The following is a 15,636-nucleotide window of genomic DNA, read 5'->3' on the forward strand; positions in this document are numbered from 1 at the left end:
TTTAATCCTCACAACAAATGGTGTTATTTTGTAGAGAAATTATCACCATTTTACAGATGAGGAAACTAAGTCAGGTATCTAAGTTTACAATGCTAATTGGTGGCACAGCTGGAAGGGTCTAACCTGGCTAAGATGACTCCAAAACCTATACTCTTTACCACCTTGTAATGTCTCCTTCAGGGCAGTGGCCACCAACTGGGCCCTGCATGGCCCCAGGTAGAAGCCCGGGTTAACTTTCCCTCAAGAGCAGTTCTAAAATATTTGAAAGGTAAATTCTTAACTCAAATATGGAGTGAGTCTAGGACAAGAAGCAAGGAGTAAATGTTGTGGGACAATCATCATTCTATAGATAATCTATCTTTGGGGAGGCGTCCTTCTCTCCTACTCCCATCTTTAGTAAATTTCAAAAAAAAAAAAACCACAACAACATCATCCTTTCCACTGTGTTGGCTTTGGGGCACACACTTTATTGTACTTAATTTTTTTATATATCCATTTCCCAAACTACACATGTTTATTCATCTTTTGAATCCTCAAAATCCTCAGGGCCTATCACATAGTAGGCATGAACAAATATATGCTCTTCAAAGCATGGCCATTCATGCATCCATAATCCCTTTCACAGTATGAAGAAGACTGATATTCAGGCCCCACATGTATATTTTGAGGAATATAATTCCCAATAAGTTTTTTTTTTTCTTAAGGTGAGAAACAACTTGAATCATTTTCAAAATCAAGATATCATTCAGGTGAGTGTGTCAGGTGGTTTGGTCATAACTGCTTTACCTTTGTTTTCATGTTTTCTGAGTATTAAAAGACCTTTAAAAGACAAACACCAAGCAATATTCGTCTGCACACTACTCACTGCTTTCCCCCTTCATTTTCTGTCTTTATGAAAGCAAAGGATTTATTCTAGTTCTCACCATCTGTAAGAGCCCTGGTCCACTGAACAATTTTTGATCTTATAAATAAAGGCTTTTTACTTCAGTTTTTGTCATGTATAAAAGCGGTATGTCGAGACTGAAGATCATCCACTATCTTCTCTTCTATCTCTATGCCTTTTCCTACTTCTTCCTCTGATAACAATAACTTGGTTTCTGACTCTTTGGTTATAATAACCACAAAGGACCGTCGTGAATCAAGGATGTTAGCCACCACCACTTGATGTCGATAAATTTCCAAAGCATTCCGTGCACGATCAATTACAATGGAGGGGTCAGTCTCCAACTTAAAGGAAATTATAAACGCTTTGGGAGCCCAGTCTTTAACCAAAGGAGAAAGCATTTTTGGCACCATCTTCATTGTTATCTGTATTGGAAAAAGAGAAACTTAATAAGCAAACAAGGTTACCACCTACCAACCAGGTCAATCTCAAGGGAAACTAAAGAAGCAGAGACTCAGATGTTTGGCTATGTCAGTTTAAGTGGGACTTCTCACTTCAAACTTTTTAAAGCATATTAAATGCTTACTTAAAAGCCTTGACTCTGTAGTGTTCATAAGGATGCCTGATTTCAAAGCTTCATACATATTCTGGGGCAAACCATGTCTTATGAATTAGCCCTGCTCTGCAACCCTCATCGCCATTAATAGAACTCTAAAGACCAGTATTACATTTTCTCAAACATTCCCTTTTATTTTTTAAACCAAACCCTCAAATAAACAAATGCAAATAATCTGTTTATGCAGATGTTACTTTGGCAGAAGTTCAAATAAGGTTGAGTTTTAAACCTCTCAGCCTAAAATATTTCTTGCATTGCTAGACTGGCTATTTGATTCCATTTAAAAATTGTAACTTGTAAAAAAAATAAAATAAAATTGTCACGTACCATCTTAGCATTGAGGAAACAGAAGTGACTGTATTTTCATTCATTAAATACTACTATATTATTCTCAATCCCTTTTAAGGGGAATGTTGAGTCATTTTGTGTACTTTCAAGATAGAACTAGGAATGACAGGAATTACAGGATAAACTAAAGCTCCCAGAATTTAAAAAGTATGAAATCACTAAGCTCACCATCAGGATGTCCCCTCAAAGAGTTAGCAAGTATGATAGGGATCACATACCCATTCCTCGCTTTATTTTTCTCTTTAGCATTTATCACTACCTAACATAGTATGCATTTGACTTACTTACTGTCTCCTCTGCAGAATATAATCGAAACAAGGGCACAGTATGTTTCTTTTCACTGCTCTATCTCCAGGTCCTATAATAGGGCCTGGCATATAGTAGGTACTCAATAAATATTTGTTGAAGAAATGAACAAATGAACTATTCTACAAAGTCAGAAAGTGCCCCACAGGTAGTTTCTCCTATTTAAATTCTACCTGTATCACCCAGTAAATGACTAAGAATTCCCTCAGGTTCCAAGTAGCCAGATCATCTCAGCATCTCAACCACACCACTACCTTCCCCACACCTCTTCCTTAAACTGCAACAATAACCACCATCTAATCATCCCCCACCACTCTCTCTAATTCACCTTTCATACTGATGCCAGAGTGTTCTTCTCAAACAAAAACTTTATCTCATTCTCCTACTTTGGTTGCCCTTGGCTCCACAGGATAAAGTTCAAGCTCCTTAAGAAGGAATACAAAATCTTCTATGTAGGAAGCTGTCTCTTCAGTCTGCCCTCCATCCCCACCACTCTCCAGCCTTACCAAACAACTTCAGTTCACAACACACTGCCCATTTCCAAACTCCAATCGTTTACTCTGTCTGGAGTGACCTTCCCTACTTTGTCTGGTACACCCTCTGCTCATCTTTTAAAACCCAGTTCAAGCCATCTCCTCCAGAAAGCCCTGACTTTCCCCGAGATTCACTCACCCCATGCTCTGACTTCACTTTGTACGTACCTCTACTAGAGTATTTATCACTCTGTACTGTAATTATGTCTGTGTCCAGCAACCTCACTAGATTGTGAGGTTCTTGAGGGAGAGCGGTGTCTTAGTCATCTCTGATCCCTAGTGCCTAGCACATACGGAATGCAGAAAGGCCATCTCCAGATCAAAAGGAAATTAACCCAAGATTGGTTATAGGGAATCAGATCTCTGGAAGAGAAGCGCCCATCACCTGCAGTGGGCCCCCAGATGACTGGATCTTGTGTTCAGGCATTTCGGACACAGGAACATAGAAATCTGACACGGCCGCAGCCAGGTAAAACATCGCAGAAGAGCCTGCAAAAAGAAGCACAGGGTGTAATAAATCGGAGAAAGGTATGGAGTCAGCTCCTTTTCAACTCAGGTTCCCCCGCTGTGAGAGCCATGCGTAAAAAGGGGGTGGGGATGAGCGTCTTGGGGGAAAGGATCTGCCTCCCGGCATCCGATGGACTCCTAAAGGCACGCACCTAGCGGATTGAGCGCCTGGGCTGCAGCCTGCAGCAGATGCAAATAGTCTGCCAAAGTGGTGAACTCTATGGCAAGGAAGGTGCCGGCAGCCTCAGCCTCCTGGTAGCTCCGCAGAGCCGCGGCGAAGCCCGGGAGTGCCTTCTCCTCCGCCTCCAAGCTCAGCAAGCCCGAAGCCGCTCGGCCGGAGGGCCGCAGAGCCGACAGCCAGGTCTGGGGCGGGAAGCGGTGGGCAAAGGGGAAGGCAGAGCGAGCACGGTACAGAAACAGGACCCCGTAGCCCGCGGCCAGGAAGGCTTCGGCCGAGGTAGCGCCGCGCCGCCCGCTGCTGAAGTTGTCCAGGAAGCGCACAGGCCGGGCTTCCAGGGGGACCTTGGTGCCGCCGGACGTGACCAACACTACCCGTCGGCCCTGCGCGCCCAGCCCGGCGGCGAACCGAGCCATCACCTCGGCCCAGCGCGCAGCACCGGCGGGCTGGGGGAACTCGGCGACCAGGTCCACTGCCGCCATCGGTCCCGGAACCCGCCGCACCAGCGAAAGCTACGGGGTCTTCGGCGCCACGCCCCCTGCCCCGGTACCTGGCCCACGCGCAGCCGCAATAGTGAGGGGGCGGTTCGCTACCATGCGCTGCAAGCCAGCGCCGGGTTTCTGCAGGTCTGGAAATGCGTGCTGGTTCCGCCCCACAGCCTGCGAAACTGACACTGAGCTGGCCGGAGTTCTCGGCTGGGCAGGCATCTGGACGAGTCACACCCCCTCGTTTAGTTTCCTAGTCTGGGTGAAGATCTGGACGTGTTTGACCCTTACCGGCTACCATACAGACCCTGCTAGGCTTGGACCTCGCTAAAATTTGAGTGCCCGGCCATTTAACCTTTGGATTTGTAGTGCAGGGCTTGTTTTGTTTTTTGTTTTTTTAAACCCTACAAACACACTCCAAGTGTCAGTCGAGCCACGGCCCACCCCCCGCCCTCGAAAAGCTTGGAATGAGGCTGCGCCTTGTTGGTCACGTGACACCGCCGCCCAGTGTGTCCTCGCCAGGCAACGGTCCTAGAGACCGACAACACCGTCTGCCGCAGCATGAACGTGATCTACCCTCTTGCGGTGCCCAAGGGGCGCCGGATCTGCTGTGAGGTGTGCGAAGCTCCGGCCGAGCGGGTCTGCGGGGCCTGCACAGTCACTTATTACTGGTAGGCCCTGAAACGTGGCACCTGGGCGCCTCAACCCCCTCTCTCTCAGTCAGGGAACCCTCAAAGCGGCTTCAAAACAGGTCCCTAAGAGTTCTACGTCTGTGTCCGCTTCCTCTCCCACTCAGTCATTCCTCTCCAGATGTTTTGTTGCGCGCTTACTGTGCGCTATGCACTGTTCTAGGTGCTGAACTTCCTGGGGGAAACTCGGGACACCACGTCCCTCAAAAATCTAATGTTCTAGGACTTCCCTGGCGGTCCAGTGGTTGAGACTCCGCGCTTCCACTGTAGGGGGCGTAGGGTTCGATCCCTGGTCGGGGAATTAAGATTCCCACATGCTATGCGGCTCTGGCCAAAAAAAAAAAAAAAAAAAAATCTAATGTTCTAACGAGAAAGATAAGTAAACCAACAGACAAAACAAGATAATTTCAGAGAGTGATAAATGCCATAAAGACAAAGGAAATGTGATGGGAGGTTGGGCAGACAGCCTCTCTGAGGGTAGACTATTGATCTGAAGTTAGAGTAGGAACAGCCCGCCAGGGAAATGCTGGGGGAAGAGTGGCACAGTGAGGCTCCGAGGGAGGGAAGACCTTGGTGTGTTTGAGGAATAGATAGAAAGTTAGTTTGTCAGAGCATAGCCAAGATGGTGACAGTGTGGGGAGGGTAGTACAAGATGAGATCAGCTTTCATTTATTCAGCATAACATCCACTGATCTTTGCTTCAGATTGGACCCTATTTGGGACCTGAGATAAAACAGCTAGGTTGCTGACGTCCAGAAACCTAGTCCAGAGCCGACTAACTTGTTTCAAAAAGAAAGTCATTATAATACAACCCTACATGACAAGTGCTGTCACTCAGGGAGTACTATTCCCTGGGACCTCTAAGGATGGAAGCATGGTGATGGGGCAGTATCTGGAAAGGTTCCTCTGAAGAAGTAACATTTGCACTGGGTCTTGAGAGGTCAGAAGGAAATTGCTAGGTGAATGAACAAGGAAGAGGGAAAGGTAGAGTACCCCTGGCATCCAGGACTGCTTGGGTAAAGGGTGAGAGAACAGACTTTGTTCAGAGGTGGGTAGAGAAGGTAGCCGTGGAGGGAGCAGTCACTGATTTTCAGACTGCAGTCCAGGGCCCATTAGCAGGTCATGAATAAATCACAACCAGAGTTTTAAGAGAAAAAAAAAAAAAAAGAATAGACAGTATCAGAGTAATCCTAATTGAATTGTTTCTTGAAACTTTTGTTTTAGTGATCTATGTGGTTATGTGTCTTTGTACTAGTGAAATGTATTTCCTACTGTACGCTGAGTTAAAAAAAAGTTTCAAAATCATTGTGATAGGTAGTAGTAGGAGTTTAAACCAAGAAGATAAAGGTTAGGGCCAAACAGTGACATGAGATCAAGGAGTTTGGAATTTATCCTCTGGGGGGTCATGGATGGTTTTAGATTGGAAGGTAGACACTGAAGGCTGTGTAACTTCTCAGTTGCAGTGGTCCCAGTGGAGACTGAATTAGGTGTCCCTCCTCGGTGCTTTCACAGCACTCTTTAGGTCCCTTTGCCTCACATTTATGACATGGATTGAAATCACTTGTTCAGTGGTCTGTATTCCTCACCAGGCTGTATGCCCCATGAGGGCAAGGAGAGCATCTGTGTTTTCATTGCTGTTTCTTCAATGCATGTAGAATACAATTCAGAATTTGGAACAGAAACTGCGAAGCCCTGGTTGCTTCTCTATCTTCAGTTCCCACCAGTCATCCCCTCTTTTCCTTGATGCAGTTACAGAGGCTTTCTTTCAATTCTAATTTCCCAGCTCTTTTCCTCCCTCAGTTTCTTTGCCCATGCCGTTGCCTTTGCTGGGATCATTCCCTACAGTCACGAATCTTCCTAGCTCTCTTTCATCTTTGTTCTCAGAAATGTTATTTCTTCAAAGAGGTCTTTCTGGAAACCCCAACCTAAATGCCCTTATCTGATTTTCTCTCTCACATTTTTTCTTTACTTTTACGTTTTTTGTTTTACTTGTTTAATATCTATCTTTTTTTTTTTTTTTTTTTTTCTGGCTGGACCGTGCAGCTTGTGGGATTTTAGCTCCCCAACCAGGGATTGAACCCGGGTCCCCTGTCTTGGAACCACTGGACCGCTAGGGAAGTCCTGAGTCAACAATTTTAAGTACAGGACTGGCACTCTGGGGAGAGATGAGACTCCTTTGCCTGATATGAGCACCTACCTCTTCCCCTGTCCCCTTCATCCCTCCAGCCAGAAGCAATTCCTCCTTCCTCTCAACTCACTTTGTACTTACTCTGTACCTCTCAGATGACTCTTATTTCCATGCCTCATAGTTGTTGGCAAACATGTTAGCTCAATTTTATTATGCTCTATTAATGCAGGATATTATGTTGAATATGTAGAAGGACTGTCATACGTATGTTATCTTTTGATCTGTTTCAGACCCATCTGCGTATAACCTATGGTCTCCAGCAAAGTGTCTTGAAATAATTGAAACTAAATATTTGATGAATGCATGAATAAGTTATTATTTCCTCCATTATTTTCTTTCTCTTCTTTCACTGCCTTTAATTATTTTTAAGGTCTTCTACTCTCCCCCTACCTTTTCTCCAGATTTCTATATCCTTGTGTCCTAGAGATTTCATGATTTTTCCAGAAAATAAAACTGTGATAATTGTTCTATATCTCACAAATGAGGGCCTTTAATATCCCCTTCCAGGGTTTTCACGGTTGAATGTAAAGCATCTAGCCCCATGCCTGAGACCATGCTGGCACTCAATAAGTATTGTTTTTCCTCATCCCAAATTTAAGGAGCAGGAAGGACAGTCAACTTGGATTTGTGAAAGTTTATTTTTTTGCAAAATAATTTTTCCCAATTATAAATGTAATTCATGCGCACTACAGAAAACTTGAAAATACAAAAAAGATGAAAAATAATCCATAATCTCACAGCCCAGATAATTAATAGCCTGACATTTTGGTGAATTTCTTCATGTTCTTTTCCTATAAATACATTTATTTTATACACTCTGTGTAATCTTGTGCATATCATTCTGTGTTGGATTGTGAGAATGTTCCCAGGAAATAGAACATTTTTAAGAGAAGGCATTTTTGTTAAAGTACACAGTGAAACATTATAGGTGAAAGAGGCTTCAATACTATAGGTTAGTAAGTCGTAGCATATAGATAAGAGTAATTTGCAATAATTTTTCCTTTCATTTAACATATGGGGCACAAATTAAAATGCTTTCACTGTCCAGGAAGAGAAAACAGTGAAGTGGTATTCAATAGTAAGATCTATGGTGAACTGGAGAATGAATGCCCCGCCTAACGACATTCAGATTAGTTTAAAAAACATGGTAATGGCCAAACAAAACATGTCTGGCCCACAAGCTATTTGACTGTGAGCCCTAATTTGAAAGCATACTTTTCAACTCCTTCTTTATGCATGACCCTGTGATAGTTGTGAGGGGTGATACAGATGAATAAGGAGAGAGCTCAGGAATATATAAATATGCACCCTTTCTTTAGAAAGGCAAGATATGTAGATGCTGTCAGTAGAAAAAAAGTTCAGGCAGTTAAGTAAGTTAATATTTCCATTGCTCACACAATTACTCAGTAAGCCCGTACTAAATAAATACCCTGTGGAAGTCACCTATTTCTTTATTCTGGCTGTTAAGTGCTTTTATTGATTTGTTTTCAATAATTCTCTATCAAAAAACCCTTAAAAATGCTTTTTGTCATTTCTATGAGAGCTGTCATAGTTTATAAAGAACACTTTATCGCATTTCTGTTGTCCCAGAAGAAAGGAAGGAGAGAGAGTATTGGAACACAGCTATGTATTGTCTATGACTGCTTTTATGCTACAACAACAGAGTTGAGTAGTTGCAACAGAGACCAAGTAGCTCACAAAGCCCCAAATTTACTATCTGGCCGCAAGAAAAACTTTGCTAATCCCTGCCCTAGGTTATTGTTACCTGTTTTGGACTATGTATAAATGGAATCAAATAGCTAACTTTCTCACATTTAAATAAAAATATATAATAGGCAATAGAAATGCAGAAACCTATGATTGTATGCATCCAACCACAGTCTCAAAATACATGAAGCAATAACTGTCAGAACTGAAGGGGGAAATAAATAATTCAATAGTAATAGTTGGACACTTCAATATCTGCCTTTCAACAATGAATAGAACAACTGGACAAAAGATCAGCAGGGAAATATAAGCCCTGAACAGCACTATAAACGAACTAGACCTAACAGACATTTATAGAATACAGAATATACATTCTTCTCAAGTGCATATGGAACATTCTCCAGTGTTAACCAGCTATTAGATCATTAAAAAATCTTAGTAAATTTATAAGGATTGAAAATATACAAGGTATGTTCTTCAACCACAATGAAATGAAATTAGTAGTCAATAACAGAAGGAAGTTTGGGAAATTTATGAATGTGTAGAAATAACACACACAAACAACCAGTGGGTCAAAGAAGAAATCACAAGAGAAATTAGAAAATGCTTTGAGATGAAATGAAAACAAAAGCACAACATACTAAAACTGATGTGATGCAGTGAAAGCAGTACCTAGAAGGAAATTTATAGCTAAATAAACACATTTATAGCTAAATAAACACATACGCTAAAAAAGAAGGAAGATCTCAAACCAATAACCTAGTCTTATACTTTAAAGAGTAGAGAAAGAAGAGCAAACTCAACCCAAAGCTAGCAGGAGGGAAATAGTGAAGATTACAGCCGAGATAAATGAAATAAAGAATAGGAAAACAATACAGAGAATCAACAAAACCAAAAGTTGTTTCTTTAAAAAGATTGAAATTGACAAAAGTTTAGCTAGACTGACCAAGAAAAGAAGACTCAAGTTACTAAAATCAGAAAATGGAAGTGGAGGGACTTCCCTTGTGGTCCAGTGGCTAAGGCTCTGCGCTCCCAATGCAGCGGGCCCGGGGTTCGATCCCTGGTCAGGGAACTAGATCCCACATGCCGCAACTAAGAGTTCACATGCTGCAACTAAAGATCCTGCGTGCTGCAACTAAAGATCCCGCATGCCTCAACGAAGATCCTGCATGCCACAACTACGACCCAGCTCAGCCAAATAAATAAATAAGTAAATATTTAAAAAAAGAAAATGAAAGTGGAGACATTGCTACCAACTTTACAGAAATAAAAGGGCTTATAAGAGAATACTATGTGCAATTGTATGCCAACAAATTTGAAGTCCTAGATGAAATATATTCCTAATAACACACAAACTACCAAAACTGACTCAAGAAGAAATAGAATATCTGAGTAGGTCTATAAATAAAGAGATTTAGCTAAGTAATCAAAAAACTTTTCACAAAGAAAAGCCCAGGAGGATTTCACTGGTGAATTCTGTCAAATATTTAAAGAAGACTTAACAATTCTTCACAAACTCTTCCAAAAAATAGAAGAAGAGGGAAGAGTTCCCAACTTTTTATGAGGCCAATATTATCCTAACACCAAAACCAGAGAAAAACATCAAAAGGAAACTACAGACCAATATCCCTTATGAATATAGATGCAGAAATGCTTAACAAAATACTAGCAGACCAAATCCAGCAGAATATAAAAAGAATTATATATCACGACCAACTGGAATTTCTCCCGGAAATTCAAGGTTGGTTCAACATATGAATATCAATCAATATAAAACATCATCTTAATAGAATAAAGAAAAAAATCATATAATCATCTCAATAGATAGAGAAAAAACATTTGGCAAAGTCCAACACTCTTCGTGATAAAAATACTTAACAAAGTAGGAATAGAAAGGAATTTCTGTAACTTGCTAAAGAGTATCTATGAAAGAACCATAGAGAAACACAACATTAGCATCATACTTAATAGTCAAAGTCTATAAAAATCTTTCCCCTGTAAAATCAGAAATGAAGCAAGAATGTCACTTTCACCACTTCTATTCAACGTTGTACTAGAGGTTCTAGTTGGGGCAATTAGGGAAGACAATGAAATAAAAAGCATCCAGCTTGGAAAAGGAGTAAAAGTACCTCTATTCACAGATGACATGACCTTATATAGAGAAACCCCTAAAGAACCCACAAAAAAACTATTAGAGCTAATAAATGAATTCAGCAAGGTTACAGGATATACAAGATAAATATGCAAAAATCAATTATATTTCTGTATGCTAGCAATGAGCAATCTGAAAATGAAATTAAGACAGCTATTTCATTTACAATAGCACTTTAAATAAAGGAATAACCATAGAAGTACAAGACTTATACACTGGAAAGATACAAAATATTGTTGAACAAAATTAAAGAAAACCTAAATAAGTGGAAAGATATTTCATATTCACAGACTGGGAGACTTAATATGAAACAGTTTGATCTGCAGATTCAATGCAATCCCTGTAAAAATTCCAATTGTCATATTTGCATGAATGGACACTCTGATCCTAAAATTCATATGAAAATGAAAGGGACCCAGAATAGCTAAAAAAGTCTCAAAAAGCAAAGTTGGAGAACTCACATTTCTCAATTTCAAAATTTACTACAAAGCTACAGTAATAAAGATAGTGTGGTACTGGAATAAGGATAGACCTATGGACTGATGGAATAGAATTGAGAGTCCAAAAATAAGCACATACATCTATGGCCAATTGATTTCCTTTTCCTTTTTCTTTTTTTTTTTTTGCAGTTTTTAAAAATTGAAATATAGGTTATATTCCATTTATAGTTATTATAAAATATGGCTATATTCCCCATGTTGTACAATATATCCTTGTAACTTATTTTATACATAGTAGTTTGTGCCTCTTAACCCTATACCCCTATATTGCCCCTCTCCCTACTGGTAACCACTAGTTTGTTCTCTATATCAATGAGTCTGCTTCTTTTTTGTTATAGTCACTAATTTGTTGTATTTTTTAGATTCCACATATAAGTGATATCATTACAGTATTTGCCTTTTTCTGTCTGACTTGTTTCACTTAGCATAATACCCTCCAAGTCCATCCATGTTGCTGCAAATGGCAAAATTTCATTCATTTTATCTTAGTAGTATTCTTGTGTGTGTGTATGTGTATGTATATATATGTGTGTGTGTATATATATATATATATATATATATATATATATATATATATATGTCACATCTTCTTTATCCATTCATGTGGTGATGGACACTTAGGTTGCTTCTGTATCTTGGCAGTTGTAAATAGTGCTGCTATGAATATTGGTGTGCATGTATCTTTTCAAATGAATGTTTTTGGGGGTTTTTTTTGGCTATATACCCAGGAGTGGAATTGCCGGGTCATATGGTAATTCTATTTTTAGTTTTTTGAGAATCCTCCATACTGTCTTCTACAGTGGCTGCACCAATTTACATTTCCCCCAACAGTGTATGAGGGTTCCCTTTTCTCTGCATCCTTACCAACATTTACTTGTGTTCTTTTTTGATGATAGCCATTGTGGTTTTGATTTGCATTTAGCTGATGATTAGTGATGTTGAGCATCGTTTCATGTGCCTATTGGCCATCTACATGCCTTTTATGGAAAGAACTGTCTACTCAGTTCTTCTTCCTATTTTTTAATTGGATTGTTGGGTTTTTTGATGTTGAGTTGTATGAGCTATCTATATATGATGGATTATATATGATGGTCATATCATTTGCAAATATTTTCTCCCATTCAGTAGGTTGTCTTTTCATTTTGTCAGTGGCTTCCTTTGCTGTGCAAAAGCTTTTAAGTTTAATTAGGTCCCATTTGTTTATTTTTGCTTTTATTTCCTTTGCTTTAGGTGACAGATCCAAAAAAATATTGCTGTGATTTATGTCAGAGAGTGTTCCTGCCTGTGTTTTCCTCTAGGAGTTTTATGGTTTCTGGTCTTACATACATTTTGAGTTTATTTTTGTATATGGTGTTTGTTAGAGAATGTTCTTTTACATGTAGCTGTCCAATTTTCTCAGCACCGCTTTTTGAAGAGACTGTCTTTTCTCCATTGTATATTTTTGTCTCCTTAGTTGTAGATTAATTGTATGGTCAATTGATTTTCAACAAGGGTGCCAAGACCATTCAATTAAGAAAAGAATGGTCCCTTCCAAATGGTGCAGGGATAACTGGATATCCATATGCAAATGAAGAATTTGGACCCCTACTTTACACCATATTCAAAAAGACTTAAATATAAGAGCTAAAAACATAAAACTTTTAAAAGGAAACATAGTTGTAAATCTGTGTGATCTTGGATTAGGGAATAGTTCTTAGATATGACACTAAAAACACAAGGAACCAAAGGAAAAATAGATAAGTTGGGCACCATCAAAATGAAAAACTTTTGTGCATCAGAGCACACTATCAAGAAAGTGAAAAGACAACCCACAGAATTGGAGAAAATATTTGCAGATCATATATGTTAAGGATCTATTTTCCAGAATATGCAAAGAACACTTAAAACTCAAAAATAAAAAGATAAAGGACCTGGTTTAAAAAAGTGGGCAAAGGATTTGAATCAACATTTCTTCAAAGAAGATATACAAATGGCCAATAAGCACATAAAATGATGCTCAACATTATTAGTTATTAAGGGAATGCAAAATAAAACCACAATGATATACTACCTCACACACACTATAATGGCTGTAATAAAAAAGGACAGAAAATAGCAAGCATTGACGAGGATGTAGAAAAAATGGAACCCTCATACATCACTGGTGGGATTGTAAAGTGGTACAACCTATGTTAAAACAGTTTGGCAGTCCGCAAAAGTTTAATCATAAAGTTACTGTATAACCCAGCAATTCCATTCTTATGTGTACCCAAGAGAATTGAAAACATATGTTCGCACAAAATCTTGTACACAAATGTTCATTAATAATAATAGCCAAAAACTGGAAACAACCCAAATATCTACCACCTGATGAATGGATAGACAAAAAATGATAGAGCCATTCAGTGGAATAGTATTCAGTAGTAAAGAATACAGACATAAAAGCCATATCGTCTGTTTCCGTTTATATGCAAAGTCCAGAACAGGCAAATGTATAGAGAAAATAGATTAGTGGCTTCTGGGCAACAGTGGTTGGAGGGAAGAATGAGAGTACCTGCTAGAATAAATGGAGTTTCTTTTTTGAGTGATGAAAATGCCCTGAAATTAGATAGGGTGATGGCTATATGACCTCATGAACATAATAAAAACATTGAACTGTGCAGTTTAAGAGGATGACTTTTATTGTATGTGAATTATATATCAATATCAATTATGTATCAATTATATAAACGTATTTGGAGGAAGGGTCAGATTAGGTAATGGATTTGGGAGTCATTCGTACAGGCAATTATGTAAGGAATAGGAGGCAATTCCCTGGTGGCCCAGTGGTTGGGACTCCACGCTTTCACTACCGAGGATGTGGGTTCAGTCCCTGGTCAGGGGAACTAAGAACCTGCAAACCACGTGGCACGGCCATTAAAAAAAAAAAAAAAAAAAAAGAATGGGAGTAGATTCTCTGTAGGAGTGCTGCCCAATAGAATTTTTCTGCAATGATGCAAATGTTCTATATTTGTGCTGTCCAATTAAGTGTTTAAAAAATACTAAATATGCATATAAAACAGTCAGAAAAGCTGTATACCAAACTGCCACAATGCTTCCCTCTGGAGAACTAAAAAATGACTGGCTTCGGCGTACAGGCCTAGAGTAACTACTTACTCTCGACACCTGTGCTTCCTTACCTTAAAACAATAATGATTTTGTCTTGTTTTCAAAAAGTTAAACAGTTACTTTCATGACCACCTGCTGCACCACTAGGACTGGAGGGCATTTACAGTGTATTCTTTGTGAATGGCCCTTCTAGAGCACAGAAGGCAATGCAAATGGTGCTCTCCCAAGCCATGCAACATATATATATATATATATATATATATATATATACACACACACCCCTATAATTGGTATATATACTTATAATTGGTGTATATATAACTGGCATATATATATACCTATAATTGGTATATATACTAATTATAGGGAAAGTGTCTCCTAGAGCCTCATCAAATGTAAATTTCTTTCCTTTCCCTAAGAAAAAGACCCTTAAATTCATCAGCTTCAGTGTTCAGATATTTTGAAAATGACCTTAGACCAATGCAGAGTTAAAGTTGTCTTTGTTGTCATTAATGAAGAAGAAAAGCAGAATAACCACAGCATGTAACTGCCTGCAGAAACAACATCCTCCCGCACCCCTGGTTTTTACACCACCGCCCAATAACCACGTGAAGGAAAAGCGATTTGTGTCAGAAATGGCTTTGGGCTCCCTGCCTGGTTTGTGTTGGGCTTACTTTTCTAGATTCTAGGGCTGGGCCAGCAGTAGGGCCAGGAGAATCAGTGGTCAAGCCAAAGGTAAAGCTAACGAAGTCCATGTTTTCGTTGTCAGTGGTGTGGTTCATCAAAGAGCTGATTGGGGCAGCATCCATGAGAAGATATGTCAGCTCCTGATTCCCCTGCGCACTTCCATGCCCTTCTACAACTCAGAGGAAGAACGGCAGCATGGCCTGCAGCAGCTGCAGCAGCGGCAGGTAGGGCTCATAGGACGGTTGCAGGGTTAACTCATGGGTGCAGAGAACCTGTCCAGGGAAAAGGTTGTACTGTGCGAGGTCACTAAACTATAACCTCTGAGGGCAGAGACTTGGTTTTATGTCTTTATGTCCTCAATACCATTGTTGTTCTCCACATATCTACTGAAAACCTGCAGCATTAGTGAATATTAGTTATATTAGTTAATATTCGTTAATATATTAGTTAATATTAGTTAATATTATATTTAGTTAATATTAGTGATATTAGTGAAGCAAGATAACTCCAGAAGAAAAAATATGTTTCTTTCAAAATTAACTCAAATAGAAAGGCAGAACATTTTAGATTGTCCTGAGACATTATAGCTTTGCTAAACTAAAATTTTATTAAAAATGTAAGAATAATAATCATTTAATTTTTTTTTTTTTTTTTTGCTGTATGCGGGCCTCTCACTGTTGTGGCCTCTCCCCCTGCAGAGCACAGCCTCCGGACGGACGCGCAGGCTCAGCGGCCATGGCTCACCGGCCGAGCCGCTCCGCGGGCCGTGG

At 39.8% G+C, this 15,636-nt stretch overlaps 2 protein-coding genes across 3 annotated transcripts in view; one reads left to right on the forward strand and one right to left on the reverse strand.

Annotated features, from left to right (window-relative positions):
- Positions 1–984: 984 nt before the first annotated feature.
- On the reverse strand, positions 985–3,853 carry PPCS (phosphopantothenoylcysteine synthetase). The gene is made up of 3 exons (XM_007453015.1): positions 3,346–3,853; positions 3,072–3,175; positions 985–1,308 (listed from the first exon to the last, which is right to left on the reverse strand). Exons 1-3 carry the CDS (start codon positions 3,851–3,853, stop codon positions 985–987), a joined length of 936 nt encoding a protein of 311 aa, XP_007453077.1.
- A 489-nt stretch (positions 3,854–4,342) lies between these two features.
- Positions 4,343–15,636, forward strand: part of ZMYND12 (zinc finger MYND-type containing 12) — a 35,426-nt gene continuing 24,132 nt past the window's right edge. The window contains exons 1-2 of one of the 2 annotated variants that reach the window (XM_007453016.1): positions 4,343–4,527; positions 14,949–15,090. In XM_007453016.1, coding sequence (XP_007453078.1) covers positions 4,418–4,527; positions 14,949–15,090 — 252 coding nt within the window. In that variant the 5' untranslated portion in view covers positions 4,343–4,417. Of the gene's footprint in view, positions 4,528–14,948; positions 15,091–15,636 lie in introns of those variants that run through there. The other variant, XM_007453017.1, reaches the window with a different exon arrangement.

This window comes from Lipotes vexillifer, unplaced genomic scaffold (assembly GCF_000442215.2).
Source record: "Lipotes vexillifer unplaced genomic scaffold, Lipotes_vexillifer_v1.1 scaffold683, whole genome shotgun sequence".
Taxonomy (NCBI): domain Eukaryota; kingdom Metazoa; phylum Chordata; class Mammalia; order Artiodactyla; family Lipotidae; genus Lipotes; species Lipotes vexillifer.

Bases quoted from the DNA above. Each gene is read 5' to 3' on its own strand.
- PPCS (XM_007453015.1), bottom strand. From the start codon at position 3,853: ATGGCGGCAGTGGACCTGGTCGCCGAGTTCCCCCAGCCCGCCGGTGCT. The intron at 3,176-3,345 runs GTGCGTGCCTTT...TTCTTTTTGCAG, and splicing joins CCAGGCGCTCAATCCGCTAG to GCTCTTCTGCGATGTTTTAC. The intron at 1,309-3,071 runs GTGATGGGCGCT...TTTCCAATACAG, and splicing joins CATCTGGGGGCCCACTGCAG to ATAACAATGAAGATGGTGCC.